Consider the following 12,153-nt stretch of genomic DNA (forward strand, 5'->3'; position numbering starts at 1 on the left):
GACGGTTGGCAGGCTGGGAGCCTCGGGCCTGGGGAAGAGGGGCGGGTGCCAGGAGCCGCGGGGGGGGGGGGGGGGGGCGGGGGGGGACCGGCTGGGCCTGGAGTCACCTTCACTTCTCATTCAGATTATACCTGGCTCAGCCTGGAGCAGCTGAGACCAGAGTCCGTAGGCCTCGCAGGTGCCAGACCTCTGCCTTTTCTAGAACTTAGATGCCCGCAGGTGAAGGGGTGACACTCAAAGCAGCTCATTGGGAGAGATGTTATTTTCATGCCCATTTTAACGTTGAGGAAGACCAGATTCAGGCAATGAAGTCATCGGATAAAGGTTACACTCCAGATGTGATCTGGACCCCAGTTCCGGGCAGAGTGGGGACCGGCTGTTCAGGATCTCTGCACTGTCCCTCAATGGCCAGCAGCTTCTCTCAGGGCTTGAGTGGGGGCTCGCAGGGTTGCATGGGGGCTGGAGGTGGGGGGCCTGTGCGGGAACAGCCTGAGCACCTTCCCCCCTCCTCTCTCCCTGCCCGCCCATGCCGGACCTCAGGAGACTGGACGGGGCGGGAAGGAGAGGTGGCCCAAGGGATTCTGTGCTGAGTTCCATCCCTTCCGTCTGGGCGGCGACCACAGGGCCCTGTTATTGTCTTAGCTCAGGCCGCTACAACACGTTACCACTGACCGCGTGGCTTATAAAAAACAAAAATGTGTTGCTCACAGTTCTGGAAACCGGAAGCCCAAGATCAGGGTGCCCAGCATGGTCGGGTTCCGATGAGAGCCCTGCTCTGGGTTTGCAGACAGCCACCTTCTTGCTGTGGCCTCACGTGGCAGAAAGAAAACTAGCTAGTTCTCTGGCCTCTTCTTCTTCTTCTTTTTTTTTAAGGTTATTTATTTATTTATTTTGAGAGAGAGAGTGGGGGAGAGACAGAGAGAGGGAGAGAGAGAATCCCAAGCAGGCTCTGGGCTGACAGTGCAGAGTCCGACGTGGAGCTCGGACTCACGAACTGTGAGGTCATGACCTGAGCGGAAACCGAGAGTTGGCGCTTAACCAACTGAGCCGCCCAGGCACCCCGGAACTTCATCTTCCTCCGCTCCAAAGGGGGATAACAACACCGTCTCCCGTGGACCCGTCGGAGAAATGATTCTTGAGAAGGACGCCGTGTGTCTGGCATGGACGAGCCCCTGTACGCAGAAGCTAAGGTATAATTCAGTCATCGAGCACCAATCATGTGCCAAGCAGGGTGCTCGGGCCCAGCACGTCAGTTGTGGGGCACGGAGGCCGGCAGTGGCCTCAGAGTCTTGGAGAACAAGGGTCTGGCTTCGGATTTCCGGATTTCCGAGAGCCAGCCGGTGGCGTCAGCCCTGTCGGAGGCCCGGGAGCCTGGCGAGTTCCCCTGCCCATATCTAAGGCCATGTGGCAGGAGAAGCCCTTCCGAAGGACTCTTCCGGTTGGGGTGGAGGCCGAGATGGGCGGCCCCGACTCTAGGGCCCGAGGCTGGTGGTAAGGGCAGCCCCCAGGCCCACCCCCAATACATGACTGCCTTGGGGCTGGCCAGGACCTCCCATTCTTTAGCTCTTTCACCCAAGTGTGAGCCTTAAGGTTATAGACAGAGATGTCAAGACCGTCAACTATGAGGGGGCGTCTCCCTCAATTGTGAGATGGGACAAAGGAAGCAACCCTTCCTGGTCCAGCCTTGGTGGAGCATCCACCAGACAAATAACCCTTCCCACCACTAAGACGACCCCCTTGAATGAGTCCCATCCATTTTCTTGACCTGTGTCCCAGCTGGAGGTGGCCTGGGCCCTGGCAAAGGGGTGGGTCTGTGCCTGTCCCCAGGCGGAAGGGGACGGGCAGAACCCCATCCCGCCCGTGACTGTGTGCTGATTAATCCACAGCCCAGCTTCAGACTCAAAAGTCACCCACCTCTTGGACATTTGTGCCCTGGAGCCCGTGAGTCACCACCCCTCCCCCACTGTGAGCACAGGTCACTTAGTGGGAAATTTGAGGCTCTTTCCTTCCCTGGGCCCCAGCTCCAGCCCCTCACATCTATCCCATCGTGTCTGCAGTGGGGTTCCCCGCACGCAGACGCTAAAATGAGGGTGTGTGGACAGCGATCTGTTAAGGAGGTGTCCCAGGGAAGCCAGGCCAGCCCAGGCTCCATCCTGAGGAGGGCAGGTGGCTTTGGCCTGGTCCCTCGAGGACCCCGGGGCTCGAACCATAGATGGGTTCCCCTGGGACGTAAGCTCCCAAGCACATCTGTCTCACTGGCTCGCCTGGTCCGTCCAGACAGAAGCACAAAATTGGGAAACATGGATCCAAGGGCGTTTGGGACAGAACAGCCATGTTGCCCGCCACAGCCAGCAAGTTCCAACAGCCCTGATTCCCTAATGGTTGGGGTCTCTCCAAGGCCCTCCTTGTCCCCGCGTCCCCCGTCTCAGGGCTGCTGTCAGAGTCTCCACCTGGACTCTGGGCCTCTGCTCCTGCCTCCTACCCTCTATGCTCTGGGAACAGCCAGAGACTCATCCTCCGCAAGGTACCCTGGATCACACGTGCGCCTCCCTGAGACACCTTCCATTGTGGCGTCGCGTTGTAGGCTGAAACCAAACTCTTTATTTGCCCCTGCCTGCATCTCCTGTGTCATTTATTTCCCTGTCCGCCCCGCTCATTCTGCTCCAGCCACGTGGCCCTCCTGTCTGTGCCCAGAGCATCCAGATCCTTCCTGACCCTTAGGGACCCTGCGGCGGCCTGTGGCCACACCTGCCCTCTCTGGCTGGGCTGCCCTCTCCTCCGTTCAGACTCAGCCCGACTGTGTCCTCTCCAGGGCCACCTCTGACCAGCCTAGCTCGCAGAGTCGTCCCGGCCAGCCTTTGCGCTGTGTGTTGCGTTATTTCACCCACTGGTCTCCGAAGTTCTCTGGCTTGCTTACGCGTGAGCTAACCTACTGCCCGCCTTCCCCACCAGAATGTCGATTCCAAACGGGCAAGAGATGGCATCTGTCTCGTGCGCCATTACTTCTTGCGCCAGGCAGGGCCCCGGGGAGAAGCAGGCCACACGGAAGCCCACAGGGGATGTTGAGACACCCAAAGATGAGCAGCAGCGGGAAGCTGTTACCAGAAAGGGCCGTGGGTGCAAGCCGTGACATGGGAGCCAGAACCCTGCTTTTAGAACCATGCAGTATTTTTGTTTGTCTGTTTATTTATTTATTTATTTTGAGACAGGGACAGAGAGTATCAGTGGTTCTAGATTGGCAGACCCCCTTCCCGGATGGCACATCCCTTGGCTGTTGGCAGGAGCCCCCAGCTCCTTGCCACACGGGCCTCTCCATAGGACCTTTTGAACTTCCTCACATGGTGGCAGCTGGCTTATCGCTGAGCAGGTGATCCGATAAAGAGCAAGGCAGACACCACAATATCTCTTATGACCTAGCCACATTCTGTGGACCGCTCAGGTCGGCCCTGATGCCGTGTGGAAGGAGACTATGAAAGGGGGCTATTACAGGAGGCCAGGATGGGTGGTGGGGGCCATCTTGGAGGCTGACTACCACACAGGCTGAAACAAGAAGGGAATGAGAAGAGAAGGGCCTTTCCTCCTGTCCTCTGACCTCGCTCCAATCGCTCTCATTAGCTGAACCCGACTGGAAGCCGGGGCAAGAGGGTCAGTGATGCTGTCTATAGGCTCAGCCTTCCAGGCACCGAGAAGAGCAGACAGTGGACTCCAGGAAGGGAGTAAAGAGAAAAGCCAGGAGAACTCAGTATCTAGAGCAGCATCCAGCGAGCGGTAGGAAGGACAGTCGATATCTGATGAATGAATGAATTTGTGAATGAGTGAGGGAAGCCTTGGGGCTGTAGTAGTGGGGGGCTGTGCTGGTTTGGGGCCAGCGGGAGCACACAAAGGTGCCTGGGGCAGCCAGGATGGCAGGTGGGAGTCACCATCTGACAGTAGGGAGGTGGGGCAGTGTCCGTTTGCTGGGACCCCCTCCTGGAGGGGACTGCAGTCGGCCTTAAGCATCTTTCCTGACAAGCCAGTGAGAGTCCGTCAGGTTCTCCCCCAGGGCCCGGGTCAGAGGCAATGGTCAGGCCGGAAGAGGCACTGCGGGACACGCACCCCACCCTGCAGTGCCCGGTCCCCCCTGGCTTGCACCGTGTCCCTCTCCTTTCTTCTTCCTTTTCCATGGGTGGGAGGAAGGGCTGCAGAATTGATTCCACAAACCGCCTTTGAGCCTCGGGCGTGGGTTAGGACTGTCGCAAGTAACAGAAGCCCACTCACGCTGCCTCAAGCTAAGAAGAGAATTTATGCAGCTGTCTTGTGGGGCCCAAAGACAGCCACGCTTGGAAGGCGGGGCTAGAACTATAGTGCAGGGCAGACATCTCTCCGTCCCGCCTCTCAGCTCACCCCGGCCTCCGTCTCCATTCCAGGGGCTCCGGGTTTACTCCTCGAGGTGGGGGGGGGGGGGGGCGTCCAGCCCGGGGAGGAGACGGGGGTGTGTCCCGTCCCCAGGACACGGCTGGTTGGCTGCGGTCTGCTAGTGCCCGCTTCTGGGCCAATCAGCAGCGGCCCGGGATGGGGTTGCACAAAGGGGCTGCTGGGCCTCACCACTTTGAAGAGCAGAGCGGGCCCTGCAGAGCGCGGGCGCAGGGCGCGCGGACCCCGTTCCTTTGCGGCGCCGGTGTTCAAACTCCTCGGTCGAGGTTGCACAAGGGGCGCGTGGTTGTTCTGTACCGAGAGGGGGCTGTTTCTGGAAACCACGCAGAAACGGCACTTCCTCCTCCTCCTTTGCCGCCTCCCTCTCCTTGCGTCCTCTTCCTTCCCCACCCTCTCCTGACTTCTCCAACTCGGGGCCAGCCCTTGCTTTGTCCTGTTCTCCGCAGAGGGAGGCCGGGAGGGGCCTTCGAAAATGGACGGAGCTGGGGGAAAATTAGATGGGCTTGCTTAAGGCGGCTTTTGTGGGTGCAAGTGAGAGAAACACCTTGAACCCACCGAAAGCAAAAGGCGTATCCCCGGGAGGGCAGCGCAGAGCGCAGCGCGGGATGGCAGGTCGGGAAGGATGCCAGCCTCAGAGGCGAACTTGGAGTCCCCATTCCATCTTACAAGCTGTGGGGCTGGCCAGTCTATTCCACTTCCGTAAGCCTCAGTTCTCGTCTGTAAAGTGGGGATAATAGCGCCCGTTTCAGGGGATGGTTGCGAGTTAACTGCATTGTGACGAGGTCGTGCATACAATGCAGGGGCGACGCCGACCAGTAGATGCGCAGCAAATGTTGGCTGTTGTGTATGTAGTCCAGACAAACTACATAGTGGAGGGGAGCTCTCACTTCTGGAAGGACACTAGCTCGCGCTGAGTCTCCGATCAGCGGTGAGGTGACCGTATCCATTGTCCTTGGTGAGGAATCGGTCTTGCTCAGTCTCCCAGGTGGGGGAGCGGCCGCGCACGGTCCACGCGTTGCCGCGCCTTGCACGCGGCTGCCCCCTTGTGGCCGTGTCTGCGCACTGCGGCGGCTGCTTTGCCGCCTTTTCCTCTCTTTGTTTCTTCCTTCCAAGGCCCAGCCGCTCAGAGGATGACCCCGGACTTTGGCAACCCTGGGAAGTGGTTGGAGGAGGAGCCCAAGCTGAGGAGCTCGGTTCTCAGCTTTGGTGCAGGTGCCGTGGGAGGGTGGCGATGGTCTTTCCCCGGAGTGGTCCCAGGAGTGAAGCCGGGCGGACCACCCAGTCTCACGCACTTGGTCGGTCTTGTCTTTGAAGCGTTAGAACTGGTGCTTCTCCACCTTGGCGACACAGGGGGAATCACCTGCGGAGCTTTGAAACAAGCCCCGCACGCAAGCTGCAGACCCATGCTGGGGTTGGCCACAGGCAGCAGGGATTTTTATTTTTTACTTTTATTATTTTTATTTATATTTGAGAGAGAGAGAGAGACAGCACGAGTGAGGGAGAGGCAGAGAGAGAGGGAGACACAGAATCTGAAGCAGGCCCTGGGCTCTGAACTGTCAGCACAGAGCCCGATGTGGGGCTCGAACTCACGAACCACGAGATCATGACCTGAGCCGAAGTTGGACACTTAACCGACTGAGCCACCCAGGCGCCCCTCCCTGAGCCTCTTCTGGCCGAGGCCTCCTCACTGGAGTCCCGCAGACTCTTCCCTTTTCCTTGGAGCTCAGGGCTACACTGTGCCTTCTCCATCCCTTTGTGTCCAGTGTGTCCTCCCCCTTAGCTCATTCCATGGCCGGGGGGCCGAGGGGGAGGGTGTCATCAGAGGCTGATGAATGTGATGAATGTGCCTCGAGCCCCAGCCTCGTAATTCCAGGAGCATCTTCCAGGAGATCCTTCACGTGGCTTCAAATGAGCTGGACGCTAACCCCGCCCTGCCTTTCTGTCCCTTCTCCCCGGGAGCCCCTTGCCTTCCACCCAGCTCCCCAGCCCACAGCCCGGACCCGTCCTCATCGCCTCCCAGCCCACACCCTCTCCGCCCCGTGCCAGGTCAGGCAAGCGTGGCGGCCCCCGTCACTTTCAGCCCTTCCCGACACACCCATATGACGAGGTTCAGCAGGAGACTGAGTCTAGGAATCAGAACGTGCAGTCCAGGGGTTTGCACGTGTAATCGCCTGAAGTGACAGGTGACATTTGTTTATCAGAAGGCGTGGGCCGTAGGAAGTGAGGTTCTTGGAGAACCAGAGACCAGAGGTGCTGTCTAAACCGACTGCATTCACTCTCGAGCCTGTGTCTCCTGGATCCCCATTCGGACGCCTCGCCTCTTTGGACACCCAACACCCCCTTTTCCTGCCTCTTCGCTCTCTCATCTCCCGCCCTCAAGGTCTTCTCTTGCCTTCCCATCAGCCCCAGCCCTGCTCTGTAGGCCTCAGTTTCTTCCTCTTTAATTAATTAATTATATATATTTTTTGAGAGAGAGAGAGAGAGAGAGAGACAGGGTGCGAGTGGGGGAGAGGCAAAGAGAGAGGAAGACACAGAATCCAAAGCAGGCTCCAGACTCCAGGCTCCCAGCTGCCAGCACAGAGCCCGACGCGGGGCTCGAATCCGTGAACTGCGAGATCACGACCCGAGCCGAAGTCAGACGCTCAACCGACTGAGCCACCCAGGCGCCCCAGTTTCTTCCTCTTCAAAATGGGGATAATGAAAGTGTTTCTGCTCTGGGGTGTTGTGGGGATTCCGTAAAGTCCTAGCATAACGTCCGTGTGCAGTAATCCATGTGACAGATGGTAGTGGCTTGGACCAAGTGGTAGCCGTGGAGGTGGCGACAAGTGACAGGACCCCAGGTTGTCACCTACTCCTGCCCCCGTAATACACCCAACACCTAAACCTTTGCACCCATTTCCTCCTCACTCAGGGATGCCTCGTTTCCTCTCTCCATGCAAAAATCACAAACCCATATCAGCCCTTAAAAGCCAAACTCGAATCTGAGCCTTGGGTGGAAGTCCTCCTTCTTTACCCGCTCAGGACAGCACGGTATTTACCCAGTGGGCTTTCCTGGAGAGTTGCGTGCTGAGCTACAGTCAGAGCACTCTACAAGTTGTAACTGTTTTCATCCTCACAAAGTGCCCCGCGACTCTAGTTTGTTATCCCTTCACAGCCGAGCGACTTCCTGAGGTCACAGAGGAGGTACCAAAACGAGGGGGAAGATCCACTGGTTTTGGCTCTGAGTCTGTGCTCTTAACGACTCAATACACTGCTTCTCCGTTAGAGTGACGATGGTCACAGGCCATCAAGCTGGCCTTTACTGAGCGCCGGGCACTCTGCTGAGCACTGGTCACAGGTTCATGGTTGAACCTCACCACACACATGTTGCTCTCCGCACGTGGGTTTGCATCTGAGCCCCAGCACTTGCTGGCTCTCAGCTTTTAGCACTGGGCCACCTGGCAAGAGACCTCCCTCTTGGCCCTCCCTCCCCCAGGGCTTGGTGACCGTCTGTGGGGTTGACGTCCCTTGGGACAGAGCTGGCGTCTCTCTGGCATCTCTCTGATGCCCCCTGGAACCCAGTGTAAGTTCACTAGGCCCTCCATAACAAAAGACCACTTAAACGGCAGAGATTTATTTTCTCATAGCTCTGATAGCTGGAAGTCCAAGGTCAAGATGTTGGCAAGGTTGATCTCTTGAGTCCTCCCCTTGGCCTAGAGATGGCCATCTTCTCCCTGTGTCCTCACATGGTCTTTTCCTCTGTGCATGTCTGTGTCCCAATCTCTTTTCATGAGGACACCGGTCATACTGGCTTAGGGCCCACCCCCAATGACCGCATTTTACCTTAATTACTCTGCACATACAGCCACATTCTGAGGTACCTGCGATTAGGACCCAGATTTAAGAACTTTGGTCGGGACACAATTCAAGACAGTTATTTCAAACTCCAAACTGCTGACGGGACGGGCCTGCAGTGCCTGGCTCAGTCCGTAGAACATGCGACGCTTCTTCTCGAGGTTGTGAGTTCAAGCCCCACGTTGGGTGTAGAGCTTACTTATCAAAAAAAAAAGAAAAAAAAAAAAAAAGAAAAAATGCGGATTGTCCAGATCGATTAGAGTAGATGAATGAAGTGGGCTGGGAAAAGACTTGGCCTCCTCATTCTTTTATTTTCCCACTTTTGACATTTTTCCCCCGGAGGCACCACGAAAGTATTTCCCTTTCGTCTTTACTATGTGAAAGACCAGTGCGGGACCATCTGTTCACGGCTGCATCCCCGGCTCCTAGGACAAGTGCCTGTCACCTAGAGGGGGTGCTCGGTCAATATTTTTTGAGCAAATGAGTGAGCAGAAAGGCCCTGGACATTGGGGAGAGGCAGACACCAGGGTGAATACTGGCTAGGGGGTCAGCCAGCACTCAGCTCTGGTCAACGGTCAGATTGTCTGGAATTCAGAGGTCTCTGTAAATCTCGATTTTGCCACGATAGCAACGAATTCACAGAAACGAGAACATGAGGCAGATCCGTTGGCAGCCATTGCCCTCTACTAAGGGGGTCCCACCGTGAGCCGGCAGGACAGGCCTCTGTGAGCAGCCTGGGGGCGTCGTGCTCTTCCAGTGGAGACGGGAAGCTGGAGGTGAGGGCCTGGGCCCCTCTGCCTGTTCCTGCCCCTCAGGGACCCCCCTGCCTGTGGTCGTCTCTGCAGGAAGGCGACGCGCTGGGCGCCACGGAGAAGCTGTGCAGGCAGCTGACTTACCACCTCAGCCCCCACTCGCAGTGGAGGCGGCACCGGGGGCTGGTGAAGAGGAAGCCACAGGCCTGGTGAGTCACGGTCACCTGAGGTGGAGCTGCCCTGCCCCCTGCCCAGCCTCCCCTCCCCCTCCAGAGTAGCCCAAAGTGAACCCATGCCAGGCCGGGTGTTACACCACACTCCCTCCCTGGGGGGGTGAAGGGAGGAGCTGAGACCAGAGGGCTGGTCTTGGAAGGTGCCCGAAGGAGGGGAGACTGAAGGAGGGCATTCCACAAGGGCGAGAGCCATGAGGGGAGCTGCAGGCGGGACCCCTGTCTGTGGATGCGGAGCTGGCGAGTGTGGGCCCATTCAGAAGGGGTGGGTGGGGAGGCCGACGGGAGGAGTTTCTAATTCCTGGTGTGCGGAATATGGGTGATGAGGTTTTGGGGTGATGGTGGGGTGGTCCGGAGCAGACGGCCAAGAAAGAGTTCTTGAAGACGTCTTTAGTGCAAAAAAAAGGTGATTTTATTAAAGCACGGGGACAGGACCCACCGGCAGGAAGAGCTGCATTGGGGTCGTGAGGGGTAACTCATTATATACCTCAGGTTGGGAGGGGGTCGGGGATAGAGCAAGTCTCTAAGGAATTTTGGAAGCAAGGTTTCCAGCACCTTGAAGGGCTAGCTGTTGCTAGGGAAAGGCCATTTATTACCGTTTAATAAAACCTCAGCCACGAGCCCCTTTAGATGTGTATCAGGGGCCATAAGCTTGGAGTATGATGGCCAGCATGTATCTTGGGGGAGTTGAGATAAAGGAAGTAGACTTACAGGATCCTCGAGGTTGGGACAAGTTAAGCTAAGGTTCTCTTTTGCCCCTAGCAAAGTGTCATCATGGAGGCAGCTGAGCTCCCAGAGGACGGTCACTCTGCCTGTGCCAAGGACTTGTCAATGGGCTGTAGGCAGTAAGGGAGTAATTTTTCATTTGCCTTAGTTTCCCACATCACCATGGCGAGCACTTAAACCCCCTTTCCTTTGTTCTTGGGTAGCCAGGAGTGTCCGAGGAATATCATGTAGATGCCACCTGCAGGGGTGGGGGGGGCGGTGTGCCAGCCTGTATTTTGCCCTCAACTTGCCCCAAGCTCCCTCATCATGGGCACTCCCACTGGCTCCCCCCCGGTTCTCCTGGTTGGCTCCTAGGGAGATCCAGACCCCAGCCGTGCCCCTGGCCCACACAGCAATGGGAACCCTCAAGGGGTTTTGGACCTTCTAAAGATTGGGGGGTTCGGGGCAGCTGGGACACAGAACGTGTGGACCGAGACAGGTAGCACCATAGGAAGCCAAGTAAAGGGGAGCCTGGAAGGAAGGCTTTCTGGAGAGAGCGCCCCTGCCTTCCTTGTCAATGACCCCGGGGCAGAGTGGCTTGTGTCCTTCCCCTAGACTGGGTAGGGGCAGGACTGCCCTCCCTCACCCACAAGAACTCTGGTTCCTCTTTCCCTTCTGGACTCCCCCACTCCAAAGCCAGGAGAGGAGCCGGATCCTGGAGGAACAGTGTGAGGCTCTCACGAAGCAAGCCCTCAACTGGGCTGAGGTCAGGGGGACGGACCAGGACAGGAAGACCCGTGGAATCTGGAATGCCAGGCGGAGTCTGTGAGCTAGGTCTTTGGGATTGAAAAGCTAGAAATGCGAGCTCTGCTGGAATCCAGGCGCCTCCTCTCCTGTCTCCCCAACACACACGTGTGCTCAGCCCATTCTTCATTTCAACAGCTTCGCTCCCCTCAGGCGGCTTCCCATCCCACTTGAGTCTAAACAGGGCCCTCCATGATGGGCCCTCCGCTCCTCTGTGGCCTCTCACCTCTCACTTCCCCTCACCGCAAACAAGGCGGCCTTCCTGCTGGCTCACAGACACCAACTCTTCCCAGCCTCAGGGCCTTTGCATGTACCTACTCTGCTGGAACTTTTACCAGACTCTTCTGATGGCCCACTTCTTTCAATGTCAGCTCAAATTAAGTCCTCAGAGAAGGCTTCCTTGAGCAGATGGGTCCAGGCTCCTCTCACTTCAATCTCGTTTGTTGTCTGTCCCCCCCTCCCCCCCCCCCCCCCCGGAGTAGAGTGAAAACAGGGATCTTGTCCATCTTGTCCACTACTGTGACCCCAGTGCCTAGGACAGTGCCTGGCATGTAGTGGGAGCTTAACAAACACTTGCTGAAGGATTGAACGAGGTAGGGGATGTTACTGTCGCCATTTGGCCATGATCACCCAGCTGCTAGGAGCCTTCCGGCTTCAGATCCCAAGAATAGAGACTTCTGTCCAAGCCGCCATCTTTGGGCTGCTGCTATTAACATATGCTCTTGAAACAGGCCGAGCCCCCTCCACCTTCCTCTCCTGCCCACGGTTGGAGCCCTGGGGCTCATGTGGTACCTGGAAATGGGGAGCTCTGGCCACAGAACGAGGAGCAGGAAGAGCGAAGAGTAGCAGATGGGAGAGTGGGAGGGGGTGCAGAGCACTGAGCCTCCAGGAGTCGGCAGCTACCTGCCCCCCAAGCCCAGAGCCCCTGCACCCCACCCCTGCCTGTGGTCCTACAGGGCTCTCCCTAAGGATCCCCCCATCTGGTGGGCAAGATTATCCTGCGAGAGAGGCCTCAGGAGACTTTGTGGCACTCTTGGGGACGCAGGAAGCTCAGTCCAAGTAATGACAGCAGCAAATACTTCTTCATAACTCACATGGACAAGGCATTGTCCTAAATGCTTTGTGCCTATGACCTTATTTCGTGAACAACTCTGTGGTACGCGATTAGTTCCACCTGTTCAGGTGAAACAGAGGCACAGGGTTAGAGGTCACGTGACTAAAGGTCACACGCGTAGGAAGAAAAAAAGAGTGAAGATGCAAAGGCAGGCACTATGGGTGCCCAGAACGTACCCTTAGTCACTGCAGAAACATCTGGGCCTTTCTTTCCCTTGTGGCCCCTCAAGCTCTGGACAGCCGGGCCCAGCCAGGCTGAGATGTGAGGTAGTACCACGGGGACCAGAGGGCCTCGTCTCTCC

The 12,153-nt window shown here is 57.3% G+C and overlaps 1 protein-coding gene across 1 annotated transcript in view; it reads left to right on the forward strand.

Moving 5' to 3' along the window:
* The window catches only part of LRRC75A (leucine rich repeat containing 75A), a 45,977-nt gene that overhangs the window by 31,629 nt on the left and 2,195 nt on the right, over positions 1-12,153 (forward strand). Inside the window, exon 3 of the mRNA XM_042914740.1 lies at positions 9,093-9,208. Within this exon, the coding sequence (XP_042770674.1) occupies positions 9,093-9,208 (116 nt within the window). The remainder of the gene's footprint in view (positions 1-9,092; positions 9,209-12,153) is intronic.

This window comes from Panthera leo, chromosome E1, assembly GCF_018350215.1.
Source record: "Panthera leo isolate Ple1 chromosome E1, P.leo_Ple1_pat1.1, whole genome shotgun sequence".
Taxonomy (NCBI): domain Eukaryota; kingdom Metazoa; phylum Chordata; class Mammalia; order Carnivora; family Felidae; genus Panthera; species Panthera leo.